Raw genomic sequence first — 18,855 nt, 5'->3', positions numbered from 1 at the left:
CACATTACCAAGTAATGATTTAGGACTAATAAATTAAAGAAAGTTGCAAGATAAAAGGTAAACATACAAAAATCAGTAGCACTGCTCTAACAGCGGGGTATTAACTACAATAGAAATCAAAAAAGCAAACTCTTGCAATGATAAGATTTTAAAAACAAAGTAGCGAGGAATGAATTTACTTAGTTATGTGAAAGATCTTTAGAAAATAAAGTATAAAGCAGTTATGAAAGTCATTGATGAGGATACAGAGAAAGGTAAATGTAATTATATGTCCACGGTCTTCAAGAATGAACACTTAAAATGCTTATATATCCAAATTCTTCTGCAGACTCAAATCAATTTCTATTTAATATCAAAGACATTCTTCAAAGAAAGGTTAGAGTTTTAAAGTGTGTTTGGAAGTCCAAAAGTCCCAAACATAAAAATCCACCTTGAGAAAGAATTCAAGCAGGAAGCATTATAGTACCACACTTAAAAATGTTTGATACGTTTACCTATTGTAAAATCCTACAAACCAAGTTATGAAAACTAATGTGTGCAAAAACATGTTGAAACTTACAATCTTACATTTTACCATTTAATATTTTAGGTGTATTGCATACACTAGCAAGCGTTTGCTGAAAGGACCCTGATATAGCTGTCTCTTGTGAGTCTAGGCCGAGACCTAGCAAACACATAAGTGGATGCTCACAGTCAGCTATTGGATGGATCACAGGGCCCCCAATGGAGGAGCTAGAGAAAGTATCCCAGGAGCTAAAGAGATCTGCAACCCTGTAGGTGCAACAACATTGTGAACTAACCAGTACCCCAGAGCTCTTGACTCTAGCTGATTATGTATCAAAAGATGGCCTAGTAGGCCATCACTGGAAAGAGAGGCCCATTGGACTTGCAAACTTTATATGCCCCAGTACAGGGGAACGCCAGGGCCAAGAAGTGGGAGTGGGTGGTTAGGGGAGTGCGGGGGAGGGTGTGGGGGACTTTTGGGATAGCACTGGAAATGTAATTGAGGAAAATACGTAATAAAAAATATTAAAAAAAAGAATAAAGTGAAACTTGGTGGAATCTAAAAAAAAATATTTTAGGTGTATTTTCAATCTTAAAGTTCCTTGATTAGTAGAATATAAAAAATCCTAGGAATACCATGCATGTGAATGTTTAATACTGAGAATCAGAAACAAACATTAATATTTATTATGGATTTAAGTTTTATCAAAATACCTCTTAAATGGGCTGCCAAATTTGACAGTTCACAGACAGCACCACAATGATATTCATAGAGGGTGTCTACTACACAGGTTGCCAGTACAAAAACTAAGACAAATTCTGAATTTTTGTCAAGTATGCAACAGTGATGATTTGCTGTTACAATTTGTGAATTCAGTAAATTGTCATGGGTCAACAGAGGAGAGGGAGATATCTTAAGAAAGGAAGAATGGAAAGGAGAGGGTCATGGAATACATGTGACATAAACAAATGGAAAGAGAGTTTTGGGGAGCAAGGGGCCCATAAAAATGGCACTAGGGAGGGCAATGTGGTCGAGGGATGATTTGAATAGAATGTAATGATACATAGATATGCAAATGCCATAATGAAATCCAATAGTAGGTACCTTAAAATTTCTAGACTAGTGTGATAAAGCAAGGATGCTCTAGCTTAATCTGTTATATATAAAAAAGAGAGAGATGCATAATAGCTTAAATGATTTGCTTAACACCAGGAGACTGCTGAAGATTCTATTTGCATACAGTAAATAACCATATAGTGTTAAGCAATATCTAAGTCTAAGAATGGTGATATTATTCAGAGTTGCTGGGATGCCATCCTGTTATCTGATGGAAAGTAAAGCATACAGGAAACATTTATGAAATTATAGTAGAGAATCAGTTTTAGTGAAGGAATGGTGTGTCATGTTTTCCAAAGTATTAAACAACTCTTATTCCGTTTGCCTGGGTAAGTAATTCCATGAGGGATGACATTGCCTCAAAGTAAAATTGCTACAAGATGTCCTTAGGTTCCATGACTGCCATTGAACACAGAACCTGTCTTATAAACAGCAGGGCACAGAAAGGAAGTCCCCTACCCTGGAGGAAGTGCTCTGGCTTTGAAAGGGCATCCTCAGTATTGTGGAGTATTTTCAGTGTTCTAGAATATATGATTCCTAAATGGATAATGTTTTTACTGAATCTAGGACAGAAAACACCAATTAATGTAAGCAATTTTTGTGTGTGTGTGTGTACTTTAGTACCAATATTGCAAATCCATGCTTTCAAAAACAGAGAAGATAAGGGAATAAAATTTCTATGATGTGTGTCCCAAACTTGAGACTTTTCTTTTAGTTTACAATGATCACTAAAACAATTCACCATTACAAGTCTAGTACTTTCTGGAAGGATTGATACATATGCCAATGTCAATTTATTATTATAATCTACTGTCTTAGCATACTGTGTATTATCAGAATAAGATAAAATCAGAACCTTACTGAATAAATCCGAAGATAATTGGCATGTTAGTATAATTTGATTGATCCATAGGAAATGATGTATTATGCATAATGACACTATCTCATTTTAAGTGGATTTGAATTCAAAAATGCAAAACCATTTTATAATTGAACTTATCAGTTGATTTTGTTGATATGCCTAGGGAGGATGTTTCTAATGACCTTATAATTAAATCATATTAGCATATGAAAACTATCACATCTGAAGAAGGTCATGTCCAGCTAATATAAAAAGGCTAAGTTAAAAAAATGTATGGGAATTATGCAGAGATACATAGTGTAACTGAATGGCGAAAGGAAGTTAAAAGGGAAAAAACACCCAAATGATTACCTTTTCCATTTTAAATGTCCAGGTTGAATCATTAAGGGCTATAACTTTAGGTATGTCTTTAATTCTTTTTCCATGTTTATATATTTTAACTATTTCTTTTTAACATCATGCAAATGTAATAATTTAGTCATATAATAGATTTTAACACAGAATACCATCATTTTGTTTTCAGAAATACTGTTTCCTAATAAATGTAAGTGCTATTGAAAAGGTGGCAATATCATCATCTCCCCTGAGCATACTCATAAGGAAAATATAAATTTTATTTCATAATATTGTTTGGTAGATTAAATGCACAGAATATTGCAAACATTTCTGAGATATGAATTTAAAATTTTACATAAATGAGAAAGTACAAGAAGTATAATTGAAAAAGCAGATTGGACAAGGAATCTTGTATTCAATATTTATCATTAAATGGAAAATTATAATATTCTTATAATTCTTAAATGCAGAGGAGAGTGGATGTTGGTGGTGGACTGAGACTCAGAGATATGGGAGAGAAAGATGAGTGTATTGAAAATTTCAGTTACAGGATAAATGATTTGGGGAAACTAACACTCATGTTGAATGTAGCTGGTAATACTCTGAGTACTTGATGTTTGCTATGAGTAAATATTACATTTCTTCACTAATAAGTAAATGATATGTAAGGTGAAATGTGTGCTAATTACCTTGGTTTTTAGATCAGTTCATGTAAATATATATCAGTTTAAGAAAGTAATACAGTAGAAACAGTTTTTGAGAAAAAATTAAAATATCTTTGGCTCATTTCGGATTGTTTGTAATGTATGCTACAGATAAACTGTGATGTGTCGTTTGAGCTCCCTGAGAAGCCGGCTTTGGAAGCAGGGCTAAGCCCTTAGTTCTCTTTCTGACCCAAACATGTTCATGCCACAGTGTCTTCTGATGTCCTCCATCTGAAAGTGGGTTGCTTCCTCAACCCAAACAGGGAGAACAAAAACTTAACAGTGAAAATTTTGTGTTCTTGAGAGCAAGAAGGGAAAGCATTTCCAGCAGATACTAGGACTGTTTATCTTATATGAAAGTGCATGTGGTGGGACAGGGAAGGCTGGAGTTCAGCTATAGCATTTTCACTCAGGGACAGCAAGTTTAAATGGGAACTCCAGTTTAGTCCCTCAGCTTTCCCAGTTGGTTTCTGCTGGATGTGAGCATCTCATTTGAAGTTCTCTGTTTATCTGTATCTCTTTGTTCTTTTATTTGGAAGCCTCTCCAGATGGAACACTCTGAACTGCCCAGGAAGCCTCCATGGGACCCCTGAGACTCTCCATGGGACTCTCCAGCTTGCTGCCTTTAAGTGATTTCCTCATTATGTTTCTGTTGGGAGTTTGTAAGCCCCTTAATTTGATGATTACCCAGTTTTGATCCCTCAGTTTTCCTTGACTAATTTTCTCTACTGATATTTTAAATATCCAATTTATGATATTCTTCTACTTTTTATTCTTTTGCCTTTTGTTCTGTATATGCTTATAAATTCACCAATTCAAAAATGAAAGTATGGCTTATCCCGGAACCAATCCCTAAGTCTCATCCATATATGGTGCTGCAACAGATCACCAGCTGCATCCTTCCTTCTTCAGTGCCCACATCTCTAGTGGATGCCACAGACTACTTCCTCTTAGCCTCCCTCTACCACTCATAGCTGTGCTCCAGTGCCCAGTCAATCATGTACCTCCTGTTCAACCGCAGGCCACAACTGTCAGAAATCCAGGCTCCAACACCAGCAGTTATTCCCTGTGAATATACCAGCTGAAGCAGCCAGCAAAACAGGCTACAGACAGACAATATATTCTCTGAAAATCCAGAGAAGAAGCAGAAACCAAGAATCAAAACATCCACACAACATAGGGAAAAAAAAAAAACAAAAAACAAAAAAAAAAACAAAACCAGACATCAGCACCTAGACCTATATTCATCCCAAACCCAGATCCATAGGTTGAAGCATAAGAACACAATCAGTAAAAGTCAGGGCAATATGTCTCCACCAGATGACACACAAGGCAAATGCCTCAAAATCAACTAGATGAAGATAAAAGAGGTTTTTAAAGAGGAAATGAATAAATCTGTTAAAGAAATCCAGGAAAATGGAAACAATTACACAAAGGGACTAAATCCTTTAAAGAAAGCCAAGAAAATACAAACAAATAGTTGAAGGATAAAGCAGTTCAAGAAATAAATATGGAAACAGAACAAAGGAAACACAAACTGAAGGAACTCTGAATATGAAAAATTTTAGAATTTAAACAGGAACTATAGAGACAAGCTTCACTAACAGAATATAAGAGATGGAAGAGAGATCCTCAGGTATTGATGATATAGAAGAAATAGATATACCAGTCAAAGTAAATGCTAATTCTAAAAAATACCTTTAACATAACACTTATAGAAAATCTGTGACCCTATAAAAAGACCAAACATAATAATAATAGGAATAGAGAAAGAAGAATCCCAGGTCAGAATATATTTTCAACAAATCATAGAAGTGCCACTTTGGGAATCAATATGGTACTTCTTCAGAAAATTGGGAGATGATCTACCTCAACATCCAAAATACCACTCAGGGGTATATGGCAAAGGACTCCTCATTCTGCCACAAGAACACGTGTTTAATCATGTTCATTTGGGCTTTATTCATAATAGTTAGAAACTGGAAACAACCAAGATGTCCTTCAAAAGAAGAATGGATAAAGAAAGTATGGTACATTTACACAGGGAGTACTTATTACTCAGCTGTTTAAAAAAATGACTTCCTGAAATTTGCAGTCAAATGGATGGATTTAGAAGAAAATAATCATACTGATTGACATAATCCAGACCCAGAAAGACAAATGTGGCATATATTCACTTATAAGTGGATATTGGCCATTAAGTAAATGATAACCAAGCTATAATCCAAAAACTCAGAGGTAAAGAGAAAGATCCCAGGGTGGAAACATGGGTCTTACTGGGAGGGCAAAAAAAGAGTAGATTTTAAGGATGAATTTGTGGCAGGTAGAGGTCAGGTTTGATGGGGGTGAGATGGGATGGAGGGAGAGAATGAAAGAAGCAGCAGCTGGAATTTGCTGGGTGTTTGAGGGGTGGTGTGAAAACCTCACGCAGTGGAAACTTTCCTGAATCTATAAAGGTGATCTTAATGAGGATTCTTAGTGATGGAGGATATAGAGTCTTAACTGGCTGTACTGGCTGGTTTTGTGTCAACTTGACACAGCTGGAGTTATCACAGAGAAAGGAGCTTCAGTTGAGGAAATGCCTCCATGAGATCCAACTGGAAGGCATTTTCTTAATTAGTGATCAAGGGGGAAATTTCAGCCCCTTGTGGGTGGTGCCATCCCTGGGCTGGTAGTCTTGGGTTCTATAAGAGAGCAGGCTGAGCAAGCCAGGGGAAGCAAGCCAGTAAAGAACATCCCTCCGTGGCCTCTGCATCAGCTCCTGCTTCCTGACTTGCTTGAGTTCCAGTCCTGACTTCCTTTGGTGATGAACAGCACTATGGAAGTGTAAACTGAATAAACCCTTTCCTCCCCATCTTGCTTTTTGGTCATAATGTTTGTGCAGGAATAGAAACCCTGACTAAGACACTGGCCATCCCTTGTAGCAAGGCAAAGCTTCTAATGGAGATACTGGATTGTATTGCATTGTGGTTTTGGCCAAGGAGTCCCATGCAAGTCCTTAAAAAATCTAGGCTGATGGTAAGACGAAGGTTTGCTCTTCACAAGCTGACAGTGAGCCTCCATTGCTGAGGACATCATCCACATAAGTTATTGAACATGGAGAGGTCAAGCTGGTGCCAGCACCAAGGCTTTACCCCTTTGTTCTAGTATGTTTGGTGCCAGAAGATATCATGCAGATACTAAAAGAGAAACATGAACAGCAATCCAGCCACAAAAACATTGACATACAATCTGTCCTGCCTAAAAAATAATATTGTAGGAACAAACTTGTGGGACTATTCAACCCATGTCTGATTTGACTTATGGCCTCTCCACCAGAAGGAACCTATTCTTGACATTGCTTGGGTAACCAAGATGGGGAGACCATCCATCCCAGAGGCCTAGGGTAAAGCAAAACACAACATGAATCAATAAAATGATTCCTAATGATCTTATGCTACAATCATAGACCAGTGTTTAATACAGTCATCATAAGTGTAGGTTTTTTCTGGCAGCAGATGGGAACAGATGCAGAGATACACAGCCAGACATTATGTGGAGAGAGAAACTAAATTTATGGTCTATAGCAATTGTCTCTACTCAGAGCTCAGCAAATCCTGCTGAAGAAAAGACAGAAAGATTGTAAGAGTCAGAGGAACAGAGAATACCATTTCTTCTCTGAGTCAGCAAGGAAGAGCATATAAGCTCACAGAGATTGAAACAGCAAGCACAGGACTGCACCCCTCTATAACAAGTCCTGTATGCATACATTGTAGGTACTAGCTTGGTGTTTTTATGGGACCCCTGAGTGGGAGAATGAGACAATCTGACTGCATTGCTTGTTCTTGGGACTCTTTTCCTCCTGTTGGTTGTGTCCAACTTTGATATGAAAGTTTGGCTTCATCTTATATTATATTTTGTCATGTTTGGTTTTTAATCTCTTAGAAGCCTTCTCTTTTTCTAACAAGAGGGAGGAAGGGAGTGGATCCAGAGGGACGGAACTAGAAGGAGTAGATGGAGTGGGAATTATAGCCACACTATTTCTATAAGAAAAGAAACTTATTTTCAATAAATCAAACAGGCAGAAATGAAATGATATCTATAACAGATCATTCTGCTGAGCATACATAATAAAATATGTCCATTATAAAAACTAAAATTAAGGGGATAAACTGAATGTACAATTTCATCATTAGATAAATAAAAGATGTAAATGCAGATTAATATAAGTGTCAATAAACATTTCATCATTCTGGGAGAATTTTCAAGAAATAAACCAAATTATGTGTTAAGCTGCTTCATAAGAAATATCAATACTCCATTCTTTACATCACCAAGATGACAGCAAATAATCCGTTTTTACTTGTGTCAGATACTGTAAATAGTAAAAGGTATTTAATGATTAAAATTTAATCAAAAGTTCTCAGTAAGTTTTAATAAATATAGCTCAATTTAAAACATGAGAAACAAAGAAGGAATATGGTCTATAAATTTTAAGACTGTTCTTATGAATACCTGGTAAATTTAGTGTTTCCAGTGAGGACCTGGCTTCAATTCTCAGCATCATACATATTACTAAGTGCATCTGTGATTCCTATAACAGACTGTTTACCTGTCACTGACCTCTAAGCAACATAATATAGCAAGTATCAGCTAGATTTATATCATATTGGGCATTATATGAACCTAATTAGTAAGGTTCGGTAAGATTACTATAATCTTACATTGGTGGGTATGTATAGATTATACAAAATTTAAGACATTTTAATGAGAGAGAATTTTTTTTTTATCCAAGACTTTGTTCTCAATCAGAAATGCAGAATGACTATTGGAATTCCTCAGTAGCCTTTGTGATGATGAATAATACACTCTTGTTTCTAGTTAGGTATCTGTATTATGTTGATCTTAACTCTTAAACAACAGGAAATATAACAGAAAGGATGTCGATATGCATCATCTAAGCTTTGATTATTTTGCCTCTTTGCCTCTTTTAATGTAGAGGCAAACAGCAAACCTGCCTTGTTGTGGTTGATGTGTAAATTGGCAGTTCTGCGACTGGCTGTTTCATTTAGCACACTCACAACTGAAGTGGAAATCAATCAGAAACAGGCAGCAAATCAGTCCACCAGGGATTCACCTATTAGAAGTTTGTGCCCTTTGCCCTTTCTCAACCACTGAGGACTCACAGTCTTTTGAGGCTTACAGGGGAAAGAACTGTTAATTTGTTTTTTTCATACACATAGAAGCTGCTTTCGGAGGTCCTGCTGCATCCTGCATATAAGCAATCCCAACAAACCCCAGAAATCTGAATTTAAATGCAAAGCCAAATCTAGAAAACAACAAACACACCCAGAGTACATTTATGTAAATTGATGTGCAGCTAAGCTCAAAGTGTTGACTGTATGCTAAAGCTAATATACTTTCATATTCCTTCCTCTTTTCTAAAAAGATAATGAAAACTTATAGGACCATATATTAATGATACCATAAATATTCATGGTTTGCATTGATGGCAGATTATAGCTACAGCCATTGATGTGTTTCTCACAACCCTGTAGAGTCACATTTTAAGTATCTAATTTATAATGAAAATGAATTATAATTCTTTACCTTTTCAGAAATTGGTTGAGCCCTTGCTTTATTAGCACTATGCTAGACACTGAAGACTCAGAAGGAAAAAATAAACTAAAGCAATAACCCCTCCGTCGAAGAAACAAAACAAAACAAAACCAAAACAAAAACAAAAAAAAACCCCAAAACCAACAAACAAAAAATCACTACCATGTCAAGAAAGGTTTGTCCTCAGAGTGGGCCAGGCTTTTATCAGCTTAGCAAATAAACTCGTGATTCTATTGGAATATTAATAACTATGTTGTGAATGTCTGACGTTTGGAAAGGGATGGAGTATCAGTTTGGTAAGAGATAAAATATTATTTTGTAAAGACTCAAGTGTGCTGTGAATTAACATTTTCTGAAGTTGGAATGCTATTGACGAAGCTTCCTCCCATAAAATTGTCTTGATAAAGTTGTTTTTGTTTGTTTGTTTGTTTGTTTTTTGTTTTTTGTTTTTTAGTCAATGAATGATTCCTAATGATACTCTGCTATACCTGTAGACTGGAGCTGAGCATAATTGATATCAGAGAGGTTTCATCCGGCAACTGATTGGAACAGAAGAGACCCACAGCCAAACATTAGGAAGATTTGGGGAATCCCATAAAATAAGAGGAGGAAGGATTATAGGAACCAGAGGGGCAAGGACACCGTGAGAACTGGCTCACAGAATCAACCAACAAGGGCTCCTAGAGGCTCACACAGACTGAAGTGACAATCAGGGAGCCTGCATAGGCCTGAGTGAGGGCCTCTGCATATATGCTATGGCTGTGTAGCTTGATGGTTCTGTGGGAGTGAGCGTTGTCTATGACTGTTGTCTGCTTTTGGGACCCTTTTCCTCCTGCTGGGAGCCTTGATGTGGGGGTTTGTGCCCAGTCTTATTGCATCTTGTGATGCCATGTTTGGTAGAAATCAGTAGAACTGCTCTTTTCTGAAGTGAAATGGAATAGCAGTGGATGTGAGGGAGAGAAGAAGTGTGTGTCTGTCTGTCTGTCTGTATATGTGTGTCTGTGTGTATAATGGGAGGAAGGGAACTATCTTTGGGATGTAATATATGAAAGAATTTTTAAAAAGTGATGTTGATACTATAACATGAAAAGATTTATGATCATTGATCTTGGTATAAAGATCTTAACTGATAGTGGCAAGTTATAAATAAATGGCAACATATGCTAATGTATATATACATTATTGTATATATTACAAATTATTCAAAGAAAATGAGAAAAATACACTAGTTAAAACTCCAATCTCAGTGACCATTCAGAAACATAATATTTTCCTGTTTTTAAATAAAACTGAAGACTTTGTTTTACAAGTGATTTCAAGAGAAGATTGAATCAAGTGTTTGAAAACAAATGGCCACAATAATAGCTTAAGGCAAACACACTGGCAGTTCCTTTGCTTTTCAAAAACCAACAAATCCTTGAAATTGGCATTAATTTATGAGAACTAAAAAAATCTATGTGTCTTGTGATATGCTGTGAATGTACAATGAAGAGAATCGAACAACTAGAGGAAACCTGGAAATAGTTTGGTTACTCAAGAGTCAACAAGGAGTGAGCCATTACCAATGGGTGGTGTAGACATCACCAAAGAGTGCTCTGCTATTCCTGAAACCCAGAGGACAGATGGACAAGCACTGGACATTAGACCCCGGCAGAGCTTGCTGAATAAGGACTTTGCAGTTAAAGGAAATAAAAACAGTCTAAAAATATATTGTGAATAAATTGCCACTCATATCACACCTGAAAGATAATGTCAATTCTATAAGAGCTCACACTGTATATTTGGATCCTCAGAAATAAAAAGATGAATGATTTCATTTTTTTGGAACACATTAGCCATAGAAATTCTATAGATATACATATATAGTCAAAATAAGTTATCTACTTACTACATATTGACCCAACTATTTATAGTTTCTGTAGAACATAAGAAAATAATTTTAAAAAAACTGTAAAGAATTACCCTTAACATCTTGAATAAATGGAATTCAAAACTGAAATAAAATATTTTTTTAAATGAAATAAGAACAGAATCTCTAGTGCTATGATATTGGGGTGATGCTTTATACTAAGAATAAAAACCAAAGTTGCTCCATATACAATCTACAACATTTATGACGTGACATACTCCTGAAATTTATGCTAAAGTACAAGACAGAGTGTATAAAATAGACATATGGGCACATAGCAACAGATAAACCAAACAACACAACAAACAAACAAACAAATAAGATTCTAAAGCAAATAAAGTGGGGTGGGGACTGAATTTGCAGCATTTGTCTTTTCACATTAAATAATCCTAACACGACCAACTGAAAGGCCTGTTGAGAAGTCTCTGATTTGAAGCTGGGATGGGATGTACACAGTTTGCTTCAACAAAGCCAGACCAATGGCGTAAGCACAATCTTTGATGAATAAATATTGTCTGTAATCTGTATATATTCTATAATAATAATTTATCAAAATGCTCAAGGTCTTTGTGTGTTCCATATATTTTACTTAAAATGACAATGAATAAATTTTATAATAGTTAAAGATTGCAAGCCACACATGCAAAATTTAAAGCAATAAGTGAAAACAAAACACTTTCCAAATAAATATTTTATATAGAATAAAAGAGAAAAGTTATAAATATTTTTGGCAAACAATGTATACTCTAAGCAAGATAATATATAGCTCTTGTATATTGCATTTATGTTATAGAATTTATAGATAGAATGTTCACATTATTCCATAAAAACATGAAAATTATCATAATATATTTTGAGAATCCATCCATAAATTTATTGTGTAAAGATGATGAAATACATGTTTGGCACACTGTAAGACCTAGAAAGGTCATTATTTTAAGATGTCCTCAGTGAGGTGAGTAGTGTCTGAAGTAAACAGAACCACATACAGGTGTTGGGAAACTTCTGAAGTGAAGTGGATATTTGGATGTTACTGACCCTGGGGCTGTGTCCCTGCTCTTCCATCAGGAGGGCAGCCATGGTCCTGTCTAAGTTAGCAGACCTGGCTGTGTTCCCAGACACATGGTTGACAGGAGCAGATGGCAGATGGAGTTGGCTTGGGAGCCATCTGTAGCTAGTTACCTGACCTCAACTTCTCTGGAGTCATGTTTTCAATTTTCATAGCTGCTATCAGCATGTTTTCTCTTTTTTAAAAAATAAAATATTAAACTAGATTAATAAAGTACTTTTTAATTATACATCAAAAAATAAAAAAACCTTGACTAACTGAGTTTAAAAAAAAAAAAAAACAACTATCCCAACTGCCAAAAGAACAATGCAAATGAAGGCACACTCTTACTGATGGATACATTTTCTATTATATCGTAATACTTGGTAACATTGCAATGTCAAAATTTTACCATCATTAATTACAAAATTTTCTGATACAAAATGTAAACAAATTTGCACTTTAATTCACATGCAAAGGAAAACATATACAATATGAATACATTTCATTGAATTTTGCTATGACATTTTTAATATTTACCTTCTATAAGTTTCCCTGAGTGTTCTGCACTTCCACCAGGAAGAATCTTAGCAATATAGGCTCCAATTTCTCCACTATGTCCAGGAATTTCTTTACCACCAACAATTCTAATTCCTAGCCCATTACCTGCATTGAAAATTAGCAAAATGTTAGTAATAATTCAAGAAAGAAACTCTTATCATAAAGAGGTTACACAAAATGGGGATAAGATAACCAGAGGCCAAGGAAAACACTGAGAGTAGAAACTGACATCAATCACAAAATTACTTTTTTCTGATTCGAAAATATACAATAAGTTAAAAAGTTATTGGGGCTTACATATAATCTACAGGGATTAGATTATCATTATATGCTTTCTCAAAGTTAGTCATATTTATTCAAAGAATAAATGCCCTCAAATTCAATCAGATTTTTTTATCTTTTTTTCTTATTTTTTCTTATTTTCTTTATTTACATTTCAAATTCTATCCCAAAAGTCCCCTATACCCTCCCACCGCCCTGATCCCCTACCCACCCACTCCCACTTCTTGGCCCTGGCTTTCCCCTGTACTGGGACCTATAAAGTTTGCTAGACCAAGGGCCTCTCTTCCCAATGATGGCCAACTAGGCCATCTTCTGCTACAAATGCAGCTAGAGACATGAGCTCTGGGGGCTCTGATTAGTGCATATTGTTGTTCCACCTATAGGGTTGCAGACCCCTTCAACTCTTGGGTACTTTCTCTAGCTCCTACATTGGGGGCTCTGTGCTCCATCTTATAGATGACTGTGAGCATCCACTTCTGTATTTGCCAGTCACGGCAAAGCCTCACAGAAGACAGCTATATCAGGGTCCTTTCAGCAAAATCTTGCTAACAAATGCAATAGTGTCTACATTTGGTGGCTGATTATGGGATGGACCCCCGGGTGGGGTAGTCTCCGGTTGGTCCATCCTTTTGTCTTAGCTTCAAACTTTGTCTCTGCAACTCCTTCCATGGATATTTTATTCCCTATTCTAGGGAGAAATCAAGTATTCACGAGTTGGTCTTCCTTTTCGATTTTCTTGTGTTTTGGAAGTGGTATCTTGGGTATACTAGGTTTCTGGGCTAATATCCACTTATCAGTGAGTGCATATCAAGTGACTTCTTTTGTGATTGGGTTACCTTACTTAGGATGATACCCTCCAGATACATCAATTTGACCAAGAATTTCATAAATTTTTAATAGCTGAGTAGTACTCCATTGTGTAAATATACCACATTTTCTGTATCCATTCCTCTGTTGAGGGGCATCTGGGTTCTTTCCAGCTTCTGGCTGTTATAAATAGGGCTGCTATAAACATAGTGGAACATGTGTCCTTCTTACCCGTTGGAACATCTTCTGGATATATGCCCAGAAGAGGTATTGCAGGATCTTTCGGTAGTACTATGTCCAATTTTCTGAGGAACTGCCAGACTGATTTCCAGAGTGGTTGTACAAGCTTGCAATCCCACCAACAATGGAGGAGTGTTCCTCTTTCTCCACTTCCTTGCTAGAATCTGCTGTCCCTTGAATTTTTGATCCTAGCCATTCTGACTGGTATGAGGTAGAATCTCAGGGTTGTTTTGGTTTGCATTTCCCTGATGATTAAGGGTGTTGAACATTTTTTCAAGTGCTTCTTAGCCCTTCAGTATTCCTCATTGAGAATTCTTTGTTTAGCTCTGTACCCTATTTTTTAATGGGGTTATTTGAATTTCTGAAGTTCAGCTTCTTGAGCTCTTTGTATATATTGGCTATTAGTCCTATATCAGATTTAGGATTGGTAAAAATTCTTTCCCAATCTGTTGGTGGCCTTTTTGTCTTATTGACAGTATCTTTTGCCCTACAGAAGCTTTGCAATTTTATGAGGTCCCATTTGTCGATTCTTGATCTCACAGCACAGGCCATTGCTGCTCTGTTTAGCATTTTTCCCCTGTGCTCATATCTTTGAGGGTTTTCCCCACTTTCTCCTCTATAAATTTCAGTGTCTCTGGTTTTATGTGGAGTTCTTTGATCCACTTAAACTTGAGGTTTGTACAAGGAGATAAGAATGGATCAATTCCCATTCTTCTACATGATAAACCCTTAGCCAGACTCACTAGAGGGCACAGGGACAGTATCCTAATTAACAAAATCAGAAATGAAAAAAGAGACATAACAACAGACCTGAGGAAATCCAAAACATCTTCATATCCTACTACAAAAGGCTATACTCAACAAAACTGGAAAACCTGTATGAAATGGACAAATTCCTAGACAGATACCAGGTACCAAAGTTAAATCAGGATCAGATTAACGATCTTAACAGTGCCATTTCCCCTAAAGAAATAGAAGCAGTCATTAATAATCTCCCAACCAAAAAAGCCCAGGACCAGATGGGTTTAGTGCAGAGTTCTATCAGACCTTCAAAGAAGACCTAATTCCAACTCTCCCCAAACTATTCCACAACATAGAAACGGAAGGTACTCTACCCATTTCATTCTATGAAGCCACAATTACTCTGATACCTAAACCACACAAAGATCCAACAAAGAAAGAGAACTTCAGACCAATTTTCCTTATGAATATCGATGCAAAATTACTCAATAAAATCCTTGCTAACCGAATCCAAGAACACATCAAAACAATCATCCATCATGACCAAGTAGGCTTCATCCCAGGGATGCAGGGATGGTTTAATATATGGAAATCTATCAACGTAATCCACTATATAAACAAACTCAAAGACAAAAACCACATGATCATCTCATTAGATGCTGAGAAAGCATTTGACAAAATCCAACACCCATTCATGATAAAAATCATAGAAAGATCAGGAATTCAAGGCCCATACCTAAACATAATAAAAGCAATATACAGCAAACCAGTAGCCAACATCAAAGTAAACGGAGAGAAGCTGGAAGCATTCCCACTAAAATCAGGGACTAGGCAAGTCTGCTCACTTTCTCCCTACCTCTCCAATATAGTACTTGAAGTCCTAGCCAGAGCAATTCGACAACAAAAGGAGATCAATGGGATACAAATTGGAAAGGAAGAAGTCAAAATATCACTATTTGCAGATGATATGATAGTATATATAAGTGACACTAAAAATTTCACCAGAGAACCTGTAAACCTGATAAACAGCTTCAGCTCAGTAGCTGGATATAAAATTAAACAAATCAGTGGCCTTTCTCTACACAAAGGATAAACAAGATAAGAAAGAAATTAGGGAAGCAACACCCTTCACAATATTCACAAATAATATAAAATACCTTGCTGTGACTCTAACTGAGGAAGTGAAAGATCTGTATGACAAGAACTTCAAGTCTCTGAAGAAAGAAATTGAAGAAGATCTCAGAAGACGGAAAGATCTCTCATGCTTATGGATTGGCAGGATTGATACAGTAAAAATGGCTATCTTCCTGAAAGCAATCTACAGTTTCAATGCAATCCCCATCAAAATTCCAACTCAATTCTTCACTGAGTTAGAAAGGACAATTTGCAAATTCATCTGGAATAACAACAAACCTAGGATAGCAAAAACTATTCTCAACAATAAAAGAACCTCTGGGAGAATCACCTTGCCTGATCTCAAGCTGTATTACAGAGCAATTGTGATAGTTGTATGGTACTGGTACAATGACAGACAGGTAGATCAATGGAATAGAATTGAAGACTCAGAAATTAATCCACACACCTGATCTTTGATAAGGGAGCTAAAACCATCTAGTGGAAAAAAGACAGCATTTTCAACAAATGGTGCTGACAGATGTATTTTTTAAAAAAATGCAAAATATGCTCAGAAAAATCCAAAGTAAATAATTCAACTTTAAAACTAAGAATAATTTATTATTATTATATTTTCATATAATAATTATTATAATTTATTATTATTATATTATTCATTACTAGTTTAAACTAGACAAATATAATCCCAACACAGATATGAGTTCAAGAAATTATAAGACCATAAATATGATTGCTCATTACTTTCAACCCTAACTCCTTACTGTTTAATCCTGTGGTACAAGAATATTGCCCCAGAATATGAATAACTCAGTCCTGGCTATTTAATCCATAAACAAATAGTTCTATAATTACCTACTTGAAATGAAAATAGAGAATAACAATACCAAACAATTCTGATATGTAAATTTTGCAATATAAGTTGGTGTGCTGTTTCTAAATCTAAAAACAACTGAGTATATGTGGTGCCAGATATGATTTTAGACATATGTCAAAAGCATTGTAGGAAAATGAAACACAGAAAAGCAGAACCCTTCATCTTTATTGATGACACACACAGTTACCTATTAATTTAACTGGACTTTTATTAAACTTGGTATGAGAAATACTGTTCCCAAAGTTTTTCAATCTCAGAATCATATTCCTTTTTCACTTTATTCTTTAAAACTAATGGCTTGGTTAGTATCTGCACAAGTTACATGTTAAGTAACAAATTAAATTATGGGCCCTTTAATTCACTTTTAAAGCAAATATATAATATACTAATTTAATATCCCCTTCTAGTTCATGGGATAATCATAGATCTTCCTCCTTCTTTCTGCTCCTTTTTCCTCCCCTTCCTCTCTGCCTCCCTTCCTTTTTCTTACTCCTCCTGTCTGCCCCTTCCTTGTCCTCTTTCTTCCTAATTCATTCCAGCTTTCTCTTGAGTACTCCTTTATTTTCTATCCCTTTGTTTTCTCTATTTCTCTCCTGTACTCCCTTCCCTTCCTGCCTCATTCCTTCTCCCCCTCCTTCCCTTTCTTCTGCCCATATTTCTGCTTTCTTTTTTTTAAACCACAATATATATTTTGGCTATTAAATCTCCAAAAATGTTTATGTCAAAATAAACAAAGTTAGTAATCTGCTTATAAGTGTCCTGCCATTAATGATTTTTGGTTAAGCAATTTATATTGGATATATATATATATATATATATATATATATATATAGTCCATGGCTCAGTGTTAGTTTTGTTGTTGTTGTTGTCTTCAGAGTAATTATTCTGTGTAATAAATATAATATAATTATATTAATTGAAATAATCTGGTAAATAACACTCAACTAAATCTGGGTAAAAGCAGGTGGGTTATTGGAATTTATACTTTAAGAAGTCATGAGGACTCTGTGGTTGAATTAAGGAAAAGGTGGAAGAAGCTGAGGAGGAGGGCAACCATGTAGGAGGAGAAGCAGTCTTAATTAAACTGGACCTCTGAGATCTCTCACACACTGGAACACCAACCAGGCAACATGTACCAACTGTATGAGGCCCCCAACACATATACAGCAGAGGACTTCTGGGTCTGGGTTCATTCAGAGAAGATGCACCTAACCCTCAAGAAACTGGAGGTCCCAGGTAGTTTAGAGGTCTGGTTGGGTAGGTGGTGGGTGGTAGAGACATCCTCATGGAGACGGGGGTGGGGAGGAGGTTGGGATGTGGAACAGTCAGAGGGTGGCTGTTGTTGGTGGGATAGAGTAAAATCTGGAGTGTAAATAAATAAATAAACACATAGATTAAAAAAAAAAGAAGTCATGAGGATAGAATCTACAATAGCCCTTTAGATACTTGTCAATCAAAGGTAGAAGATAAAGAAAATAGTACTAACCAGCCACTAATCAACTAATCTACCCAACATTTACCAATATACTAAGTTTGTTCTAAAACTACTTAGTTTTCCCTAAGACAAGCACAGTCTTGTTTATGAAATATAAAAGGGGACAATGTGGAAAGCCTTTGGGGGCTGCTTGGCAGGAATTTGACATTGGCCAAGGACGAGGAAATGTGCTTCAGGCAGAAATCTGACATTGGGCCATGGCAAGGAAGTAAGCTCAAGCCGGGATCTAATTTTGGGGTAGATCAAGAAAGTAGGCTTCAGGCATGACTATGACTTTGGGCTGGGACAAGGAAGTAGGCTCAGCTATCATGATTATCCTGATAAACCCTTAGAAATAGTGACCATGGGAGTGGTGATGGGAGTTTGTTTATTGACTTGCTTGTTCCTTGACTATTAGTGTTTATTGTCTTGCTTGTTCCTCATTGTACTGTCTGCCCCTAATACTTGCATGTAATTAAAATGGTATAAAAGCAGATTAAGCAAAATAAACCTGCCTTAGTCTCAGAACTGGCTGGGGGGTCATACTAAAAAACCAAAAACCAAAAACCAAAAAAAAAAAAAAAAAACCAAGAAAACCTACTTAGTTGTAAAGTAGATCTAAATCATTTGAAACTATAAGTTTAAAAAAAAACCTTTAAATGTT

At 36.0% G+C, this 18,855-nt stretch overlaps 1 protein-coding gene across 10 annotated transcripts in view; it reads right to left on the bottom strand.

The window, feature by feature from the left end:
- Pclo (piccolo (presynaptic cytomatrix protein)) overlaps positions 1–18,855 on the bottom strand; it is a 348,560-nt gene that overhangs the window by 100,243 nt on the left and 229,462 nt on the right. For all 10 annotated transcript variants that reach the window (XR_003955649.1, XR_003955647.1, XR_003955650.1 and 7 more), the window contains exon 10: positions 12,619–12,744. Coding sequence is in view for 6 of the 10 variants with exons in the window: in XM_006503582.3 (XP_006503645.2) it covers positions 12,619–12,744 (126 nt within the window). In the remaining 4 variants the exon portion in view is untranslated. The remainder of the gene's footprint in view (positions 1–12,618; positions 12,745–18,855) is intronic.

The sequence above is a fragment of the Mus musculus genome, chromosome 5, assembly GCF_000001635.26.
Source record: "Mus musculus strain C57BL/6J chromosome 5, GRCm38.p6 C57BL/6J".
Taxonomy (NCBI): domain Eukaryota; kingdom Metazoa; phylum Chordata; class Mammalia; order Rodentia; family Muridae; genus Mus; species Mus musculus.
The sequence above is the reverse complement of the archived record's forward strand: the minus strand, read 5'-3'. Positions and strand labels throughout refer to the sequence as shown.